The 19,034-nt window shown below is 37.3% G+C and overlaps 1 protein-coding gene across 4 annotated transcripts in view; it reads left to right on the forward strand.

Annotated features, from left to right (window-relative positions):
* AP1S2 (adaptor related protein complex 1 subunit sigma 2) overlaps window positions 1-14,843 on the forward strand; it is a 37,078-nt gene extending 22,235 nt beyond the window's left edge. For 3 of the 4 annotated variants that reach the window (XM_082498197.1, XM_082498199.1, XM_082498198.1), the window contains exon 5: window positions 12,665-14,843. In XM_082498197.1, the coding sequence (XP_082354323.1) occupies window positions 12,665-12,712 (48 nt within the window). In that variant the 3' untranslated portion in view covers window positions 12,713-14,843. Of the gene's footprint in view, window positions 1-8,974; window positions 9,156-12,664 lie in introns of those variants that run through there. The other variant, XM_082498200.1, reaches the window with a different exon arrangement.
* Window positions 14,844-19,034: the final 4,191 nt, after the last annotated feature.

Below are 19,034 nucleotides of genomic sequence, written 5' to 3' on the forward strand. Positions count from 1 at the left end.
GTCTAGCGGCAGTAGTAGTTCTGGTGGTAGATATCAAGGTGCGCTAAAAGTGTATATATTTTAAATCTTACTCTGAAAATTTAATTTTAAAAAGGAAAAAAAAAAAGTCTGAGACTTTCACAATTTCATTTGTTTGAAATTCTTTGAAGAATCTAAGTATGTTTGATTAACAGATGGATTAAAGTGAAAATGTTCAACTTTTGCTCCAAGCATTACTACATGAAAATGACTGGCTTATCACATACTGCTCAGCAAGTGACAATGATGACTTAATAGTAAATACGATTACGTAGCTCTTGAATTAAATTATTTAAATTACTTCAGGGATGATAGGTGAATAAGTTGAATGAAACTCTTATTTCCCTTCATGGAATAAGTCTTGCTTTAATATCAATGTTAGTAATAATACTGTGTGAAACTTAGTCACTGGATTAAATACAGGTAAATTTAATAACAACCTATTTTGTTCAGTTCTCAATCTGTTATAATAATGAACAACTGATCTTAAGTTTTCTTAAAAAAAAACACAACACAACAACTTTAATATTCCTTCAAGCACAGGTGAAGCTTTATAAACAACTCTCTAGAAATTATTCTTTTAATGTACTAATAGCTTTTATCTTGTCAATAAATGAAAACTAAACTTAAGAGTTTTTTTAATGCATCTACTTAGAGTCTTTGAACAGATGTTTTTTACTGAGGCATTTCTGTTGTTTGCTTTCTTAGCAGTAGACTTTTAGTGGGACCTAATAAAATTGTATTGATTTAAAGAAAGAATAACAATAGCTGAAATATGAGTGAAATAACTGAATTTACTTTTGTGTATAGTTTAGAATATTTTTTAATTTCTGTTTTAAATGGAAATAAGCTGTAAATAATTGTGTGGTGTTGGGTTTTTTTGTTTCGTTTGTTTTTTAATGAAGTAGTTGGTATTACATTTTCACTGCTGCTTGATTTTTGTGTTTGTAGAGCCAGAATGAAGACTGGGGAGGTTTGTCTGAGGATATCTTATGATTAAGAGCAATCTAAGGCATTAGCCCTTTTGACCCCCATCTAAATGATTGGTAACTACCAAGTTTACCATTTTGGTGGCATGGATTAAATGGGTGCTATGCAAAGACTGCTGCACGTGTAATTAAGTCCTTGCAAGGGTAAACAGAAAATGGGTGATGGGCTTAACTTTCTGCAACACTTGCATGATGGTCTTTGAAGAGTGCTTTGAGTGTTCCCTGTTATTTTCCTTTTTTGTACTAACTGCATCAACTTGAAGTGTCTGACTTCTACTAGCTTTCTTTGGTGTTGATAATTAAGTGGGATATGCAAGTTAGAAATGGATACCAAAACTAATAACTAAACAGATGTTTGGCTTTGTTTACTTACAATCAACACATGTAAATGTGTATTTACTGGAAAACGAGCTGTTTACATCTGCTGTGCAAAGAAAATCGGCCTTAAAAATACTGGGTGCTGCTGCAATTGACTGTGTATCAAGTGCCGGATGCTGCATGACAGAACAAAGCTTATTTGCATATATAGTGCATTGCAACATATTTTTGTCCAAAGCGTAAGTGGAATACGTTGTGGCAGTCCTACTAATAAAGGTAAGATTTTATTTTTCGTAAGGCAAGTTTAAAACACATGAAAATTATTTGCTGGAGAAAACTTAAATTAGTCTGCTGCTTATTTGATATCATGATGAACAAGTAATTCGGTAAACAAATTGGCTTTTGTAATGTGGAACTGCAGTAATAGATCTAATTTCATATGCAGCTTTATAAATATCAGGATTTAGTTTCCAGACAAAACACAATTATTATATTAGACAAAAGTATTTTGTAACATGTTCAAAATAAAATTCACTGTTCGTGTATGGGTATTTTTACTATTTAAAAGTTACTTAGTGTATGATACAGCTGTTGATCTTTGAGGAGCAGGGAGTAGCCAATAACCTGCTTGTGTATTATATTAGACCTGTAGAATTATGGCAGCCAACAAGTCACTTTTAGTTCAAAATAGAATTTCTTACTTGAGATGGGTAATACTCTAAAACAATAAGAAAACCTAAATGCTCAAGCTTGAATTTTTCCACAGTTTTTTTCCCTTTTTTTTTTTTTTTTTGCTTTTTCTCTCCTCTTCATAATAAGTTCATGTATGAAGAATGTGATTTTCATGGTGAGGTTAGTATTAATACTTTGACTGTAAAAGTTTCCTTGTGATTAAAACTTTAAAAAGTATTTATACAGTTTGGGACCTATGCTAAGCATAGAGCTTTTACTTAGGAGTCTTAATCGTTTTTGTTATCTTCTGGAACATGCAAGCTTAGGCTTAGAGAATTCTGTGTAACTCCAGTTTACTTGTCTGCAATGTGACCCTGATGAATTCTATGTATGGGCACAGTTTTAGTTGAAGAAGTGTGCCTTGTCCTCATTAATGTAAACAGTGGCATTATCAAATGCCCATGGGATGCTGCTTCTTGTCCAGTACTGTTTCCTGGAAGGAGTGAAGGAATAGTCACTGTATACAGAGCTTAATTTCCTCCATTGTCATTACTCCATAGAATATGGAGAAATGGGGATGGCATCTGCTGGGGTGAGTGGAAAGGGACAGGTAGATGGTTGCACCTAGTAAGAGATGGGGATATTTTGCCTGCTGAAAGGAACTGCAGCTTGTATATAGGAAGGAAGATCAGCTGTGGTAAAGAAAGATCACCTGAGGTAAAGAAGGTTGTCTTTGGGCAAGGGGAGGCATTTGACTCAAATGACTTCTGTGCTGACTTAACCTGATAGTTAACTAATAGATTCTACATCTTCAAATTACTTAATCTGGATTACTCTGTTGAACATAAACAAGCACTGAAGAAGTAGAATTTGGTTTTTTGAGTGCTGTTTCAGAGAGATTTGCTTGTAAACTAGGGTGTTGAGTTCTACATGTGCTGTATGGCAGATGTAATAAGCCACATATTTAGAATTAGTCTATTCCATACACAATTTGGTTAAATTTAAGGTAAACCTTGTATACTGTTGAAAAACCTAAGTGGTATACAACTAAAAAGGGTGAAATCGTTTTATTGTGCACTCAAGTTCTACCGAATAGAACTTATGCTTTCTATCAAGAGCAGTTTACAGGTGGTAAAGTCATGGTCTTGAGTCAGAGCGCAGTTTTCTCATCACCTAAAACCGTGCTGACGGTGACTCTTGTTGAGATGGCCAGATCCATTCCTGCAGCCACTTTTGTGATGGCACTTGTGTTAACTCACTTGCTGTGTGATTATGTGGCTCCTTGCTTGTTAGCTAAAACCTAAGAATATGCAGGGGAGCATGAGGGAAGTGCCAGGAGGAGGAAAAAGAGTGGCATTGAAAAGGGAAGTAAGCAGCTGATTTTGGTGGCAGCCATGACTTTTGCTAAAGCTAATGGTGTAACTTAAATTATGTATAATTTTTAATAATTCCTGGTGTTTCTAAGTGTTTTAAAAAGCCAGTGTTCCCCATGTATCTTGTCTTGACTTATGTCTACTGTAAATCCCCAAGTCAGCTAGCATAGTTAGGTAAATTCTAATTTACTTGTCTTATGCTGCACCACTGCTGTTGGCCTGAGTCATAGAAGTGTAGCAAGGAGCTTCAGCAGCAGTATTGATTTCCTGAATTTTCAGCTGTCGTTTCCCTCCCTCTTACCTTTGTGCCAGAGAAACTATTTATATGACCATTCTAGAACCGGATTTCAGATCCATTTAAACTGATCCAATTTAAATTGCTCATTTCTATATATAGTCAGCAGTTTTTTCTTTTCCATGTTTACAACTTGGCCCTGCAAACATTTGTCCAAACAACTATAAGATGGCAAAGTGCTGCAAGAACAGGAAGGAAGGGGAATGCTTAAATGCCATTGCCATGGAAGCTGAATGATATTGGACGTGACGTGGCTTGTTACAGCAGTATATCCTGGTCATCTCTTCAAAGATGTAGCCCTGCAGTTTAAGAAATGGTTCCTTAAGCAAAGGGGAATAAGTAATGCAAACCTGTAACTGCTGTGCTGGAAGAAAATGGAAGAAAACATAAACGAATCCTTATGTCCGTAGTTTGGCAAACTGCCAAATATACAGACACTATGGGATTATCTGATAGAGAACTCAGTGATTTGTAATAATTTTGGCTCTAGCTTCACAATGCAAAATATTCAGCAGCAGTATTTGCTTAAAGCATTTGTGTTTTTGTAGTGGGGAAGTGGAGCCTCCAGTGGATGCTTAGAACCATCCTTACCCTTAAAGATTAGACTGTCAGTTCTTTATAGCTCACTGTGTAGCAACTGATTGGCAGGTATAAAGCACTGCCTCCCAGAGCGATTATCACCTCTGATCTAGCAGATCAGAATAGCAACTAAGAAGCAGGAAGCAGCCACTATTATCCAGTTACAGTACATGATGTTTCCACTGATATTTTTACTTCTTCTTTTGCGAGGGAGGCAGGCAGGCCACTGCTGATCTTAATATCATATCCTTCTGCTCTGGTGATGTTTTAGGGCCAAAGTGTGTGCATATGCTAGGATGTTTTGCTGAATAACACCTGCATGACTGTTGCTGTTGCAGACTCTAGTTGACTAATTTGCACCAGTCTTGAAAAAATTTTTTTTGTCTTCTCTGTATAGGAAGCTGCAGACAAGATCTTGACTTGGAGTTGGCATTGATGTAGGATTGTCCTTTGTTTTTGAACAACATCATAGATAATATTTGTCTTTGAACATTTTCAAGACTTCATGGGTGTTTCTAGGTTCTCTGACAAAACATTTTGCTCTCCTTTGAAAGTAAAGTACAATTTTCCCAATATTGATGTAATTGGAGTTTCTGAATAGTTAGCTAACCAAAGATTGGGAAACAGATACTCTGCTATTTTGAAATACCTGAAAATGCAAGTGAAGAGCAGCAATTTCCTAAAGCAGCCGTTCATTAGAAATATTTCCTAATAAAGATTTGGAAGTGGAGTGTAAAAGTAATTGCTTCTGAAGCATTGCTAAAGAAGCAGTTGTTAAATGTTAATTTCTTCCTACTATAAGAATTTCATGTTTATAAACAGAAACCCTGATCCCACTTCTCTCTTTCCCCCATAGCCTGTTTCTGTAGAATTGTTCCCAAACTGCTGTGCACACCATGGTCCCATATCTTGTCTGTTGTTCTAGCTTGGGGTTTGTTTAGATGCTGATGGGGGGAAAAAAAAGCCAAGCCTTATCAATAGGTAGCAGTTGTATTTTTTTGCCTGCAGATTAACATGGCTTGCCATCATAGGCTTTGTGCTGATTTTGATGGGAAAGAAGTTAAAACAAAAACCTAAGCAAACTTTCCCTGAAAAGAAGGCGTGCCAAGTATTCATGAAGTCTGTCACTGCTGTGTGATGTTGCCGGTATAATGGCAACGCTGCAAAATGCTGAATTTGAGTTGGTTTGGTGTAGGCATAAATAATATCTTGTCTCGCTCTTGCCTGAAGAAATAGACTGTTTTCTTGTCCACCACAGACATAAAATAGCTTAAATTGCAGCAAGAAAATAATTTCAAAGTAGATGTTAGGCAAATTTTCCGGTAGTGATATTGAAGCATTTAAGTAGAGTGCCTGGGGGGCATTAAAAGTTTCCATCACTGGATGCCTTTAACAGGTTAAATGTCTCTCAGGAATGTTACAGGTATGCTGTTTGGGGGACCAGATTAAATGAAGTCCCTTCTAATTTTAGTTTGATTGTGATTTTTAATTAAGTTGGGTCATGACAAAGTTGGCTGAGAAAAATGTCAGTTGGGTTGGGCTAGCTAAATAGTTCTGTTGACTCAAATCAACGCTATCATTTTCCTAATTTAAAAATCTCTAATGCCTTGGGCTGAAAATTTCAGAGAGTATTATTAGCTTTTTTAAAAGAGTTGTAAACACAGATGTCAGTTTGGAAAAGATGGGTTCTAGTAACTTTAAAACATCGTGGAAGTGCAATGTGCAGCTTGTAGAGCTATTACTGCTTTGGCAAAACTAGGATCTAAGACTTATGTATTAAAGTCAGCTAATTTATATCCAGAATTTTAAGTGATGATTTTTCAGAGGTAGTATTTCAAGTTAGTTTGCCAGTGTATTGTGCTGTGACAATACCATTACCTCTTCCCTAGCTGCTAGGTCAACTCATTTATAAACTCATTAGATCCAGATAGCTGGCTATCTTAAGCACATGCTTCACAGGCTCAGATGTTGTCTGATGTCTGCAGAGTCCCACAGAAGGAAGGCAAAGTAGTCTACATACTTGTTGTAGAAGTTGATATATGTTCTTTCCCTCAAATTGTCTTTTTTAGTATTTGGACCATCAGGCTAACTGCTCTGGAGACAATGTGGCAAGGAACTCGGTAAAAAAATTAACAAATCACAGTTGGAGCTTGTGAGATAGAACTAGCTTGGAGCTAGTTCTATGATGGCAAATAATTTGTCAAAACTTTATTTTTCTTTCTGTTGTTTGTCAGGCTGCCCACAGTGCCGGACCCTCTGTGTGTGATGGTGTCAGACATCCTCTGTGGGGTACAGAGGTCTCACTGAAACTGCAGTGTTTTCCATCTCGCAATATTGCTGTGTTATCACTCCATATCTCCATTACTGTTGTCTTACATTTAATCTTTTAGATTCACCTCTACAATGTCAGCTTATTGCTAGTCTAGTTGAAGGTGGTGTTTACATGTTCTGTAAGCAAAAAAGCTGCCAGCAGTGAAATAACCACCTTCTTTCTTTATCAGTAGATACAAGTTTCTGTTGAGACACTAATCCCGTAACAGTAATTTGAGTCAATCATCTAATTTTGTGTACCAGGACTTTTGCATCAAAGACAATTAATTCCTCAAGTTATAAACCACTGAAAATATGAACAGGGCGGGGAATATCACAGGGGTGTTGGGGAGAGTAGAAATTTGGAAAGTACTGAAAGGTGACAAGTGGATAAACATTAAATGAATGCTTCCATGTTCTTATTTGTTTATACCAGTTGTGTAAAAGGGAACATGGGCAGTGCTTCCAGTCCAAAGAGTGTGCTAAAAGAATGCGTGCAGCCTGGGATAATCTTTGAACACAATGATAGTGAATGGTAATCAAACTCATAAGAGTGCTAGAAAATGAGCTGCTCTCATTCTTCTTTCTGTCCAGAGAGCTATTGTAAAATTAAAGAGAAATCTGTTAGGAGATTTGACAAGCATTTCAGTGAAGACACCAACTTTGATGGCTCCAGATTTCCAAGGGTGAAACACTGGAAGACATGAGTTGTTTTTTTCAAGGAGGAGGACAATCACAGTCACATATGCGCATGTATGTTCCAAGTAAAATCTGAAACTATGAAACTGTAAAAATTGAGCATTTGAGATTGTTAGAATATGCGTGTTTTTCACTTGTCCTTGTGTATCTATATCATGCTGGCAGTGTAAGACAAAGCAGAAGTTTCCCATAAGTATCTCTCTGGGAATTTTTTTGTCTGTGAAGAACTGGAGAACTGTATCCAGCAGTTCTAGAGTTAGTATTTTCATTTTAGTTAAAGCTCCTACTCCTTTGGGCTAGTACTGTATACTACCATCATGCAATTCCTTTTCCAGTTAGAAATATGCCTCAGCATTTTGTTTTGAATGTAGGCCGACACTTGACTTAATCAGTAAGAGAGGTTTCAAGAGTTAAAATTAACATTTGTAATTCCCTATTATATACCAAATTCTTTTGACTTCTACCAAAATCCCAGCAGACTTCATGTAACTTACTCGCAACTGTCACTGAGATATAGGTGCTGTTGTTTTAAGAACTACTGGATTTGTAGTTGGCTTATTCAGAATAATTTGAACTACTATGGAATAAAGTTTTGATTACTGATACTGAAAAACAGTGTAAATCCTGTAAAGCTTCTAGGATATTTTTTTTTTGGTGCTTTTTTTGCTATTGGAGATTAGACTTTTAAAATATACAAGCTTGAATGTGTGAATAAACTGAGATGGCACAGAGGTAATTGTTAGGTTTGGAAGTCATGGGAACTTTCTCAGTTCTGTTGTAAAACTTCTATAATTTTGGGGGGTGGGATACTAAAATGGATTGAAGATTTTAATTGGTACATCATGAAAAATGGTAAAGGATACGCAGAGTTGTGTTTTGTGCTTTCTTTTTTGTTTTCCTCCTAGAAGATGTGTAATGGGCATGCATAGGGCTGATACTCCTAAATTGCTATTACTCCATAAAAAATGTCCTCATCTGTCTTCAGTGCACTGATTTTAATACAAAAAATTGAGTATTGCTTGCTTTCTAACTCATCTTTCAAAAAAATTGTATACTAACGTTCATGCTAATAATATAAGAGTATTAAGTTCAGCGGCATAATTCAAAAGCAAAGAAAACTGCCTGCTATGAGAGGTGTCTTGGGTACCTACCATTTTTTAAACAGGCACTTTTTGGCATAAAGATAATTTTTGTTGCAAGTAATGCCACTACTGTACTACCCTGGCATGTTGCTGCTCACAACCGTGTTCCAGAGACCTGTTTCCAATGTGTGTTTATCAGAGCAGATACGGTAGGTGATATCAAAAGTTCACTTAGCCCAGTGCCCTGTCTCTGAGAGTAGCTAATAGTTAATGTCTACTGAAGAGGCTAGAATGGAGCAAATATATAGAGCAGTCCATCTCTGGAACAGTATCTCAGCTTCAAAGAATTTTTGGCTGAGAAGAAACTTTAAGCCTACACAATACAGTAATTATGATATGAAGTTGTCCTGTATGTTGTTGGATCGAGCATGCAAGTGTGTGTGTGTGGGATAAACGATGGTTCTCCCTGCCTCCCTCCCCACCCTGCCCCGGAGGTCTAGATTAGTCAGAAATACAGTATTGTATTTCTGTATCAAATATCTTTTTCATGTCAGAGATACAATAGTGAGATAATGTTGTTTTCTTGCATATCTGTCCACCTTTCTATTATGTATAAGAATATGTACATTTCTCTTGTAGCCACGTCATGAATACTTTAATGTCCCAGTGTACTAAATGGCTTCATTCATCATGCATGCAGAATTTCAGAGGAGATAGACCTGTGACTTACTCATGACAGAACATTATCATCAGCTTGGTGAATCCAGTCATCTTGAATCTAATAGAATACCACAACCATTCTCTGCTGTTGTACTTTCCTCTTCCCCTTCTGTTTTACAGTGTTGTCTCTTCACATGTCTCATTTCAACAAAACTTGTGCTTGTTGGCATACGGTTTAACTTTTTTATTGTGTGTAAGCTTGAAGTCTTATGCTTAAAAGTTCTGTAGAATTTTCTGAGCTAAACATCTATATGCTGCAACACCTATGCTGTAACATTACTTGACCTGTGTTTATCGTTCAAACAAGTTGTGGTGGTATTTAAACATACTTTTAGAATCTGTAGATGAAGTTAATATTTCCAGAGAAACTAGTGAAGGAGTAATAGTATGTGAAATGTGTATACACACAAGTATTAAATGATGTTACACATAATTCTACACAGAGCTTGCATCTTAATTAAAGATGCACATACCAGTATTCTTTTCTGAGACTGGCACGGTAGTGTGGCTTACCTTATAAAGAGGAGGAAGGCAGAATTGATCAGAGCAAAGAGAATGACTTACGTAAATCTGAAGTGACATTTGTATTTAAATGTTCAAAATGCTCTTGTGAGTAGTTGAACAATTTCTGCTACTGGAGGAGAGAACAAGTTCATTGCTTTACAAGTGATTACAGTTGAAAGATTTTTTTTTTTTAAGTCCATTAATAGCATACTTGAAATGTGTCTCCTTCAATTGGCATTTCCAGTTTTAAGTGCAGACTACCTTGTATATCAGAAAACTGCCACAAGGATGAATATGATAAATACCTTTCAATTAAAGTGTGGGCAGAGTGAGAGGGCATGTATTGCATCCTCTGCCTAGTAGAAGAGAGTAATTTGTAACCTAATCCTGTTTTTGAAAAATGATTAAGTGTAATTAGCAAGGAGGTGGTTACTGAGATTAGCCACAAACAGCTAGTTCCACGTACTATATGTGGTAATGCACTACTGATCAAATGTTAAACTGACATAAAAATGGGAGATTTAGGGGATTAGACAAAAGATTTGGATTGGACTTGCAGCATTCTGAAATCTTAGAAAACAAGATCATAGGAGTGGTTTTCCATTTCCAAGTTTGCCTTTTTTCTGTAAGACATTAACTATGTGTTTGAATGTCTGGTTAATGCTGCTTTAGCCTGCATTATTTCATGCCTGTTGGCTTAAAATGCTGTGCATTGAGCTGTAATGAGATGCTGTTTTTCTTGTTATCTATATACAGCTGCTTGCTTCTAAGTGACTAGGTAATGAATTAGCTTTCCCGGCATGTTTGAAATAAAGTATTGCATGCACTTTTGTCTCATGTGAATGACTTTTTTTCCTCATCTGTGTTCTGATGTATTTCAAATTTGCATTGTTTGCCTTGGGTGATTCTGAGCTGCAGGTAGTGTATAATAGTGCAGAATGTTTTCCATAACAATTGGGTAAAATGTTTGACACTTCCTAAAACAAGTAATGTGAACAGAACATAATTTAATTCTATTTGTTTCTTAAAAGTCATAATTGACGAAATTATTCCTCTAACAAACTACATTAGCCTTTAGGTGTTTCTTTTTGAGTTTACATTGCTGATGTGCGCATAAGAAGGCATGTCTGCCTCAAGGTTACTGCTGTAGTATTAAAACATTGATATCTTACTGAGGTTTACTGGTGAGGTATCTGGACAAGTAGCCAATGTCCTTAAAATACATTGCTTTAAATTAATTGTTAGCCAATGACCTTGATTTACTTGAAGAAATTTAATCTTTATTTAAGAATATGCCTGTTAAAAATTACCTACAACTTTTAATTGGCAGTGGAGAAAATAGTACTAAACTACTCTAAAGATACTAGCAGCAGTGCACTGTATGTCTTCATAGCTATTGAGCAACTTTTTTCCAGGTAATTTAGTAAATATCCTGTTTCACTACTGAGTAACTGTAAGTGTCCATTGCTGTCTAATCAATTTAAAACCGTGAAAAGTTGTTTTATTACAAAATTTTCAAGACCCTGAAACGCTTGAGTAGTTATATTCTCTTCGAATACTCAGATTTCTGTTGCTATAGTTAAGAATGTAGGAATTTTTGAGTAAAATGCTCTGAATTGATGGATAGGGGAGACGCACGTCCTCTAAAATGAATGCAACAAAGTAATCTGGGAATATAATATGACAGGTTATATTAAAAATGCTGCATAGCCTGGTCTTCAATCAGTGTCTCCTTTTGGCCGATTTGTGTTAAAATACACATGCAAATCTTTAATCCTGCCGTCCTGTCTGGCTTTATCAAGGTCACTGCAGTTCTGAAAATATTACAATACTGTATCAGTGAGAAAAAAACAACTATAATACAATGAGTATCTCGTTTCCAGTTTTAACTTGCCTTTTTCTTGCAATTTCTTATTTGCTGCTGGATTTTGGAAGCCATCTCGAAGTGCTCAGAGGTGGCCTGTTTCAAGCACTGACTTACTTTCAAATGCAGTTGCCTTTAAAATGTCATAGCTTATTCCTTCAATACTCAGGCACCTTATACATGAACTGATCACTTTGTGCTATGTAGTCAAGGTTGGTAGAGACAATGTTCTGGTGTTATTTGCAAGATTTAAGGCATTTAATTATGTATTTTACTGACAAATGTTTTTAATAAGTATTTAGAAAGCAGTTGAAAAATAATTTGTTTGCTGCCTTAACTATTATCTGCTTTTTTTTCTGCTTCATGACATGTCTTGTTTTAGGATGCTAAAGTAAGTTTATTCATACTCTGGATACTAAACCAATTTATGTTTTCATAAGGACACAGTATCCCTTTTTATTTACTGTGACATTGTTAATAATTATGGAAAAGAACAGCCTAATGTTTCTAATTAAACTACTGTTTCTTTTCAGATACTATAGGAGTAATGAATATAAAACTGATGATAACCCTTTGGAATTTGTATTAAACAAATTGCTTTGAATCTAAACAAAGCTTTTTAAGATTAGAACTAACCTAAAACTTTATGCCTGGTGTGGAATAATATATCCTGGCAATTCCTCCACTTCTGTAGGGGTCAATTTATTGACACCAGGTGTACCAAGGTACCTTGACCTGGTTTTATGAACTGAGCATGGGACTGGTGAAAAAAATCTGGGGTCCTTATAAAGAGCTTAAGGGATACTGTATCTTATTTGCATCAGTCATTTCATTCATCCATTTATTTATTCTTCCCTAACAGATTTTTAAGACCCACGAAACAATTCGCTACAAAAGTCACTGACTCCATTGCAAGATGCTTCCCCATTCCTCCCCAATTCGTATATCTATTACTGGGTTGTGATTTGTTCCCTGCTGGTACATCTGAATTGCTTTATTTTTATTGCGCTTAAGGGCAATAAAATCTACCAGCTATTCCTGTGAACCATGACAATCTAATTAACAACTCTTTTTGAGAAGTGCAGCTAATACCATGTTTGCAAACTGCATTACTTTTATATTTTCATGTCTTTTCAGCTTTTCTTTTTTTAATTAAGCATCTTTCATACTAACTCATGTATGGTACTGTTCAATAGAAGCACAGGGTCCATTTACCGCTGTCTCACATTTTCCTTCCATAGGAAGCAGAGACCCCACGTAGTGTACTTGAAGAAATTGGATTGACATAAATCTTCACTGCAGCTGATGACATCTCAGTGTTTCATACTGTAAATGTTCACTGCCTTCATTGTAATGTTTAGCTAATGGTGTAAGATGCTGTTTGTCAGTATTACTGTTTTGCTAAGCTGCTTCATTCAGGCCTACAAGAAAAATACTCTTTTGAAAAGGGGACAAGAAACTAAAGTCCAAAAATCATAAATGAAAGGGAATTAGATATAAATTGACTCAGTGTCTCCCTTCACTGCGTTTATAGGAAGATTGCATTTGACTTCAATAAGTGTACTGTTTTTTATAAGCAAACTTAACTTCAGGAAATAAATATCATTACGACATAGCATATCTAAATGAAAGGAAACTACATGGACAACTCCAAATAGAAAATGTTATGGTGTAGAAATTGTGTTTATGCAACCAAAGACTTTTGTTCATCTACATTTTAGCCAACACTTGTGATAATTCTGCTTATTTCAGTTGATGCATAAAGATTGGAAATACCTGTTTACTACTGAATTTGTCATTATACCAAAGAATCCTGTTAGGATCTGCATATCAAACTGGTAAAAACTGTTAAGGTGATATTGCTTTTTGCAAGAAAGCTGCAAACTGATCAATTCACTAGAAAAGAAGGTGTATTTAAGTGTAGCTACCTTGAGCAAAACTGTGCAAATTGTTATACTAAAAAGGGAATATGTATAGTAAAAAAAAAAAAATAAAATCATTCCAAATAAGGAAATTGGTTTTAGATCTGATATTGGCTTACTCTTACCATAAACACAAGAAAGGAGGTAGGCTTTCTGCCTGTATCAAGAGGTACATAATGAAAATTGGATACTTTTGAAGATGGGGAAAAAAGGAGCTTTACAAAAGGGACTTTTTATTATTTTCTTTCAAACTCTACAAATTAATTTGTATCTGTTGGTGTTTTATAGTTATGCTTTAATCGGTGTATAGGTACCTTTAAAAAGAACACACAGTAAGTGTCAATGTCATTTTAACTACTTTTCTTGACTTACACACGTGACGCATCCCTTATGAAACTCCTGCGTGATATACAGTTTAACCAACTAATTTGCAGTGAGAGCTTTTAAATATTAGATTTGTATACTGGATTCACTGCAAATTGTGTAAAGTGATATCGAGTAGTGTTTTGACACTTGTAGCAGACTTTCAGTAATTATGAACGAAAGCTGTTTCACTTGAGAAAATTTGATCCCTGTACGCTTTTGAGTTTTAAGGAGGCAGTGCCACACTTTGGAGTAGCCAACTTCTGCTGTCTCCCTGTGTGGTCCCTGAGCAGGCGGGGCTGCCCCCCTCCCTTCCTGCCCCAGGACTTCACTTTGGGAGTCAACGCTTTGGCTTGTTCACTTGAGTTAGTAGTGCTTCGTTTTCACAAAACTTAGCTTTGGCGTTGCTGCTGGAAGCAGTCGCGTGATGCTAGCGCAAGCATTTACACAGCCATCTGGAGAGCGAGACTGTGGGCTTGGTGCCATCTCGGCTAAATTTAATGCCCTGGGAAAGGCTCGGCGTTGCCACTTGCAAGTCCCTGGATCCCAGATGCCAGTATAAATGCTTGTGGTGGCAGAAGGGCCAGCAGGGGCAGGGGTGGAGGTCTGCACGTCCGGTGGCAATCCCAGGGTGGAGCCTGTGAGCTCACGCTATTAGAATTCAGCGACTTTCTGGGATTTCGGCATATCCTGTTGCTAGAGACCATTTTTAACCTAGGGCATGGAAACGCAGTAGTGTGCATGTCCCCAGTGTACATCGTGCAGGGATAGGTGAAGTGGTAGCAGAATGACGCTGAGTGTAAGATTGAAGTGGTAAAATTACTTTAAGTCAAACCCGAAGCAATTTTCTATGTATTAAAAATGTTTTTAAAGTTTACACTGTCACTTGTATGTGCTTGGCTGGAGTAAGCTTTGTTGTGGTTGTGACAAATAAACTGTTTGACCTCTGTCTGTCACATTGGTTTAGTTGTAATAAATGTCCATTTTTACACCATTGCTTTGTGTTTATATGTAATTAGTTTTGTTTTTTTGCAGAGGAAAGAAGAGGCTACTCAGTGCTAGCTTAAAAAAAGGGAAATTTTATTACAGTGCTTAACCTGTTCTTCAGCACTTTATTAAAAAATGTGTGAGTAAACTGTGTCCAAGATTAGTTATTTACATCCATTTAAGTTGTACAGAAAGCAATAAATTAGCAAGTTTTTGGAAGGCTTACCACATTAAACATGAAATTTATTCAAGTGGATGTTAAATTGATGGGGTAGTGCCACTTCATTTGAAAATTAAAAACAAACCACATGTTAATTGAGAGACGGTTCTGGATAACACAAACTCAATATTCAGTTCCTTAAATGGAATTATGAGCAAGTCAATGCAACATTCACAATCCTAAACCTCAACCAAAAATTTCTCAGATTAATCTGTTCTTCAGCTTTCTAAAAGAACTGAACTGGTTGATGTTACCAGCAAAAACATAGGGAAAACTTGCCATTTTAAATTTTCTTTTTCTTAAATCTAGTATGCATTTCTTTAGTATGAAACAAAATTTTGTTTCTTACATTTCCTATCTCATGGGGAAGGGACAGGGGGAGCTAAAGAATCCATTAGAATTTCTGGATTGTTTAGGCAAGTGATTGTTGACTTGAGTGTCTTCAGCTTCATCACTGAACCTTAGTCTTTAACTTGAAGAGGCCTTCCTAAACATCTGCTCTTCCTTTTGAGTCAAGGCCATGATGATGGTTGCCCTGTGGCTGCCTTTGTTAAGTTACCATGTGCCATGGGTTAGGCTTGTATGGCTTGCTTTGTGATCAGTCTCACAGTCCACTGAAGTGTAACTTGTCAATGTTATCTCTCTTTTTTTTTTTTTAATATCAGAGCTAGATACTGAATTCAGCTGATACATCAGTGCCAAATAGACGGATATGTGGGATAATAGGGGTTTATTTTAATTACGATGAACTTACAGTGAAAGCAAAATCAGCTGCACTCTTTAGATGATGTAAGAAAGTAAATTAAGCTTTTAAGTTTATTAACTACCATAGACTCATGTTTTTTAAGAAGTGCTGATCCAGGACAGGAAGCAATAGCATCTTTAAGCAGGCTCTTGCATTTCTTTGGAAAAAATGTTATTTAGCACACAGGAACATCAGTGGTAAACTTCAGGGCGATTTACGATACACAGAATGTGGTAATGCAAAATTGAATCTGAGAAAGACGTGCTGTCATCAAAGGACATAACACTGGGAAGTTACTTAGGATGCATTTCAGACTGTCTGCCCTATGAGCAAGGGAAGGGCAGGAGAGGGAAGGCCTTGGTGTGTATGCATGTTCCCCCTCCATAACAAATGAAAGCGTTCCCTCCAGCACGGGGATGCCTGCTACCCCAGCCCTCCTTGCCCCCTGTGATAGTGGTCGGCTACTCCTGATGGGCAATCACACAGAAGTGGCCACCAGCCAGGACTCGAGGGCATGCTGCTGTGAGGGGGCAAGCCTGCTTCCCAGCTGCCTAAATGCAGCTGGGCAGTAATACTGCTGGTGCTTACAGGAGTTCCCACCATGCCGTCATTATTCCCTGTCTGCCACTGGGAAAAGGTGACCTCGCTGCCCAGCTGGGCTGTGTTCCTCCTCCCATGGGAGAAGGGTGGGAGCAGTGCCTGTTCCCCATCCTGACTGGGAAATAGCTGCCTGGTGGGCCCTCCCAGGGGGACACCCACTGCTGCCCTAACCAGCGTCTTGCAGCTCTCTAAACACCTGCTTTCATCATCCCTCTAAAGCACCTCAGTGATCCTTGCAGAATTCACAACTGAAAAAAGGAATTTTGAAAGCCACTGCTTTTAAGCAGTCATTAAAAACAAAACAAAACTTGGCCAACATTAATTCACTTTGTAAGGTCCTTTTATGTGGAATATGCAGAATAACACACAGTGAGAACAAGCTATTCCTTGCAAATTTAAATCCTTTCTGTGTTCTTCTGGGGCTTCTCCCCTTTGGAAAAAAAAAAAAAGTAATTAAGCTTAACATTTAAGAACTTCTAGTCTCTTTGTCTCTTCAGAATAAATAGCTCACTCGGCTAATAAGAAAACACAAAACCATGCATATAACACTACTTAAGATTATGAAGTAGGGAAACAATAAAATATATGAACTCTGTAGTTAGAAAACTGGTTGAATTCCAGGTTTCATGCTAACAAATGCAAACTAAATGTCAGATCTACAGCACTGAATTTCTGTGTAATAAACAGATGGCGTGTGAAAGTGAATGGTAATTACAGCTACCAGTCCTACACTGCATGGGTACGGCCAGTAAGTTTGGATCCAGACCTCAAGAAAAAAAGCTGAAGCTTCAGCCATTATAGTAGCAGAAATAAAGTATATTTAAATTTTTACATGCATCTCTGAGCAAGTCTTTTTTTTTTTTTTTTAAGAACTTTTTTTAAAAAAAAAATATAGCAGCTCAGCTTCCCAGATCCCATTACAAAACCGTGGGGATAAGGAGCCTAATTACCTGTGGAATTCTCACGTGGGTCTTAGTTGGCACTTGGTTTCTAATCCTACAGCAGCCTTGTTTGCTTATTTCACCCGACCGGTCATAGGTTCCCACCAGCCCTTCCACCGCTTCTGTTTGAGCTTGGTAGTTGACTCCGCTCAGATCCTGCTCAGCGATAGCCTGCCGCATAACACAAGAGGTACAACATACCACAGATGGTGTAGGCCTGCTCTTCCACCCGAGAGCCTTAACCAGCAGGCAAGCTGACCAGCATGAGTTGTGGGACGCAAGGCAGCACCAGTGAAAGGAAGATGCCATTGGCCTGTGGTGGTGCTTCTCAGCAAGCAGGAAATGCCGGTTCAGTTCTGCTCCAGAGAACTGAACCGGAGTTTGCCACGTTCCGCTCAAGTGACCCAACTAGACAAGTGAGCATCTATGAAAAAATAGAAACCTCAGGGGGGAACCTGTCTCTAAGGTCTAGTCAGAAAATGCTAAGTTATGAGAAACTGGTGGTCACAAATTTCTCAAATACAATTTAAAACTTAGTGCTGTCTATCCTTTGAAAGATGCCTTTCAAACAAAGTTATGATTTCAAAAGTTATGCTATTAAATTACAACTCCTACATCTGTTAATAACTAAAACATTCAATCAAATTAACTAAGCTACAATTCTGCCTACAGTTATGACAATATATAGTAAAAGTCGGGTTTGAACTGAACATCAATATATAGCACTTTTGCTGTATTACTCCATATTGGACAACAGTTACACATGAAAGAAGGAAAATGTATAATCAGCATGCTAGGTGCAGTATGCATTTAGAAAAGCAAAAATATATATATTATATCCAGAAGCAATGTCCATTCGCTCTTAACTATCCTGGGGGAAAAACATTCTTGCTGTGAGGAATGCTATCGTGAAGTTTGGATATCCAGATTTTCTACAGGACTTTACGTTATAATGTTGGGAGTCATAACAAATATCTATTTGGGTGCACTTCATGTCTACTTTAGGCTTCTAACTTAGGTGCTCTGAACTGTACTCTAAAGGCAGAAGCACAAGTTCTTTGGAGAGGCAAAAGGGAGGGAGGTATCTCTGCAGACCGCTCAGGACACCTGCACCTGCAGTGCCACAAGCTGTGCTCTCCAAGTGTCTAAGGATGCCTTGGTGCCTAAGTTAAATACCTGAAGTTAAGCAGTATGAAGTACAGTCCATCTAACAGCACAAATTTTTCATTTAAAAGGGAAGAAATATTTGTAAGGATTTATCTAATTGCAGGTACTTTGCTAATATAGCTGTCATTTCAAAAAGGTTTTGTCCCGGTAACTTCATCTTTATGTACCCTACTCTCCACCTTGACCGTAGGGAAGCTAGGCAGTAGGGTGCCTTAAACTGCTTGTAAAATGAGCCTAAAAAGGCTTTAAGTCCAGTTCTCCTCTACCAAAAGCCTAAAGTGTTGTTGCAGGTATAAAACCTTCAGTTTCTTTAGCCACTCTGCAACCATCTTGAGCCTTTGCAGCTACATATGTATCTTCCGTTACTGGATGTATGCTTCTCCACCACAGGTTAGGCAGGTTGTTTTCAACTCCAAATGGTATGCAACCAAAAAGGCATGCAAAGTATTTTCTATCCTCTCTCGAGGATTACAAGTGCATGGTCTCCACCTTACTTGGGGATTAAGGTACTGAATAAATTGATTGTTTTTCTGTGTACTTCTTACTTGGTATTAGTCTACTGCAATCCCTACAGGCAATTAGCTCAGCAGCTCAGTCGGGGGAGAGAGAAAAATCCAACACTTATGACCACAAAGCTACTACTGGGCAAGTATTGTACAATCAGAC

This window comes from Vanellus vanellus (assembly GCF_965231255.1).
Source record: "Vanellus vanellus genome assembly, chromosome: 1".
Lineage (NCBI taxonomy): Eukaryota > Metazoa > Chordata > Aves > Charadriiformes > Charadriidae > Vanellus > Vanellus vanellus.